Source organism: Solanum verrucosum, unplaced genomic scaffold (genome assembly GCF_900185275.1).
Source record: "Solanum verrucosum unplaced genomic scaffold, falcon-dt-bn FXZP01000261.1, whole genome shotgun sequence".
Taxonomy (NCBI): Eukaryota; Viridiplantae; Streptophyta; class Magnoliopsida; order Solanales; family Solanaceae; genus Solanum; species Solanum verrucosum.
The window spans coordinates 13,490,297-13,492,913 of NW_026019969.1; the positions used below are offsets into that span (position 1 = coordinate 13,490,297).

General features: G+C 31.1%; 1 protein-coding gene across 1 annotated transcript; it reads right to left on the reverse strand.

Annotated features, from left to right (window-relative positions):
• Positions 1-2,074: 2,074 nt before the first annotated feature.
• On the reverse strand, positions 2,075-2,617 carry LOC125815090 (B3 domain-containing protein At4g34400-like). Its single transcript, XM_049494484.1, has one exon. It carries the CDS (start codon positions 2,615-2,617, stop codon positions 2,075-2,077), a length of 543 nt encoding a protein of 180 aa, XP_049350441.1.

Consider the following 2,617-nt stretch of genomic DNA (forward strand, 5'->3'; position numbering starts at 1 on the left):
TTGCATGGAGCCTAAAGACTTTTATGCTTGCAACAAAAAAAGAAAGGAGAATGTGCAAATATACCCTAAAATTTTGTGATTTAGTGTTGATATACCCTCATTAAAAATATGGCAGACTCATTTATAACCATGCTATTACATAAATGGCACAAATATACATTTTTCGTCTTACATCAATTTTTTTTTTTTTTTATATATATATATATATACACGCTTATGAATAATGACACTCCTTCAACATTAAAGACACTTATAGGGTTTAGGTTGTTGGTGAATCTTCTATTCGTGAGGGGTGGTCTTTGAAATTATCCCAAAAGAATACAATGCAAAATAAATACAAAATACAATTTATTATATTTGGAGTGCAATTGATACAAAATACAATTTATTGTATTTGGAATATAATTGATACAAAATAAATACAGAATACAATGTAAAATACAATTCTCTCTCCACCCTCTCTCGACCTCGCTTGCCTCTCTCCTTCCTCTCTCGATCTCGCTCGCCTCTCTCCTTCCTCTCTCGATCTCGCTCGTCTCTCTCCTTTTAATATGTATTCATTTCCATACAAAATCAGTTTGTATTTGTATTTTTTCTCCAAAATTCGTGGAAAAATACGCTTTCTCCTCTCTCTCGTAGATCTTGCTCACCTCTCTCATCCTCCTCCCCTAACATTTTGTTATTATTTATAATTAAGCAAACTATAACTATAAAGTCCTATTTAAGGCTTAATATTTGCTATTTTTGAAAGTTTCCTAATGCTAATTATGTTTATAGCAATTCAATAAATATAAGAAGCAGACTTTAATACAAGTCCTAACCTCACCTAACATTTCACCAATAATCACTTAATATAATTTAGCGAACAAACTAAATAGCAGAACAGTAAGATCAAACTAAAACATTAATTTTGAAGCTCCCACTTTTAGTATAATATGATGAGTAAGATCAAATAAAACATTCTCAATTCTTTTTCTTAGAACAATAATACTAACTAAAACAACCTTCATTTTTTTTTCAACAAACAACAATATTTATAGTCTTCAAAATTTGTCAACAAACAACAATGCTTATAGTCATCAAAATCTGTCAACACATAATAATACTTAAGGCCATAAAAATTAAAATGCTATGAAATAGTAATAAACTATTTCTTTTATTTATTGCTGTGATGAGAATTTGATCCTTCATAGAGAACTTGAACTTGTAAGTAAAGGATTTTGCCGCATTTTTCTCTCACAAATTCACAAATACACCTGTCATCTTTTTCCACAAGATTCCACCTACATAAATTGCGCCATCCGCCTACTAGCCATATTGTTCCATTGCTCCAATTATTGACTTTTGTCTCAAACTCTCTGCCAACAGAGTCGCGAATGATCATGGTTGGAGGGAGTTTAAGTTCGTAGTCTCTCACCACATCAATTGGAACATACTATTATTATGAACAAAGACTTTGTTAAATTAGAATGTTACATAAAATTATTCTCTAGATCAATATATAATTATAGCTTTCAGTTACCAGTTGATTTCTCATTTTTGCTCGTATCTTTGCTACAAAGTAAGGATTTTTTGGCTGAGTTGCGCGTCGACTTCTGAATATATCTGCACCATATTTGTCATGCACATTCCTCACCTTGCAAGTAATAGCTTTTCGGCATCCATCTGAATCAAGAAAATTAAGATCAAGTTCACTAATAGAAATCTCATGAAAACTCAGAAATACTCCATCTGTTTCATTTTACGTGGTGATACTTTATTGAACATGAACTTTATGAAAAAAAGAAGAATTTTGGCATTATACCAAAAGTGTTAGAAAATGATAGTTGAATATATTCTTCTCTAGTATTCAATAAAACCTAACAAAATATTCCCCTAAGCTCGTTTCGTTAACGAAACAAAAAACCAAACCTATTTTAAATCTTTTAAAACTTATAGACTTAAACATTTCATGATATTTATAAGACCACAAAATCATGTCCAAATATACAAATACGTTATTTTTACAGCAATGTACTAACATTAAAAGAATTGAATTACATATCAAATCAAACAGATAATTAGATCTAAAGATTTAACTGTATTTACCTTTTGAACCTGACATCTTTTTCTTGAATGTGTCAGTCATTTCATTCTCTTCTTCATCTTTTTCCTCCTTAGTTTCATTCTCCTTTCTCTCCGCCACTTCCTCCTCTGTTTCATCCTCTTTCCCTTCATCCACCTCCTCCTCAGTTTCTTTCTCCTCCCCTTCCTGTTCATTATCTTTTTCCTCTTCCTTTTCCACCTCTTCTTCGTCATTATCTTCTTCTTCTATCATGTAGTTATCAGTACTATCATCATCAAATGAGCTATTGTTGTTATCTCTAGTCTTGTTTTTTTCTTTTGGTTCTATACTCTTTCGATGTTCAACATTCACTTCTTCCTCCTTGTTGTCACATTTAGCTCCATTCTTTATGCATTCATTTATTCCAAGTAATTTTATGTCAAATATTTCATTTCCATCATAATCGAATATTATAAAGTCTCCAAACTCTAGACTGTTGTCCTCAATAAATTTCTCCCATCCATTCAGAAAATACAAATCTTTTTCTATTTTGATCACTCTTATAGGCCACAT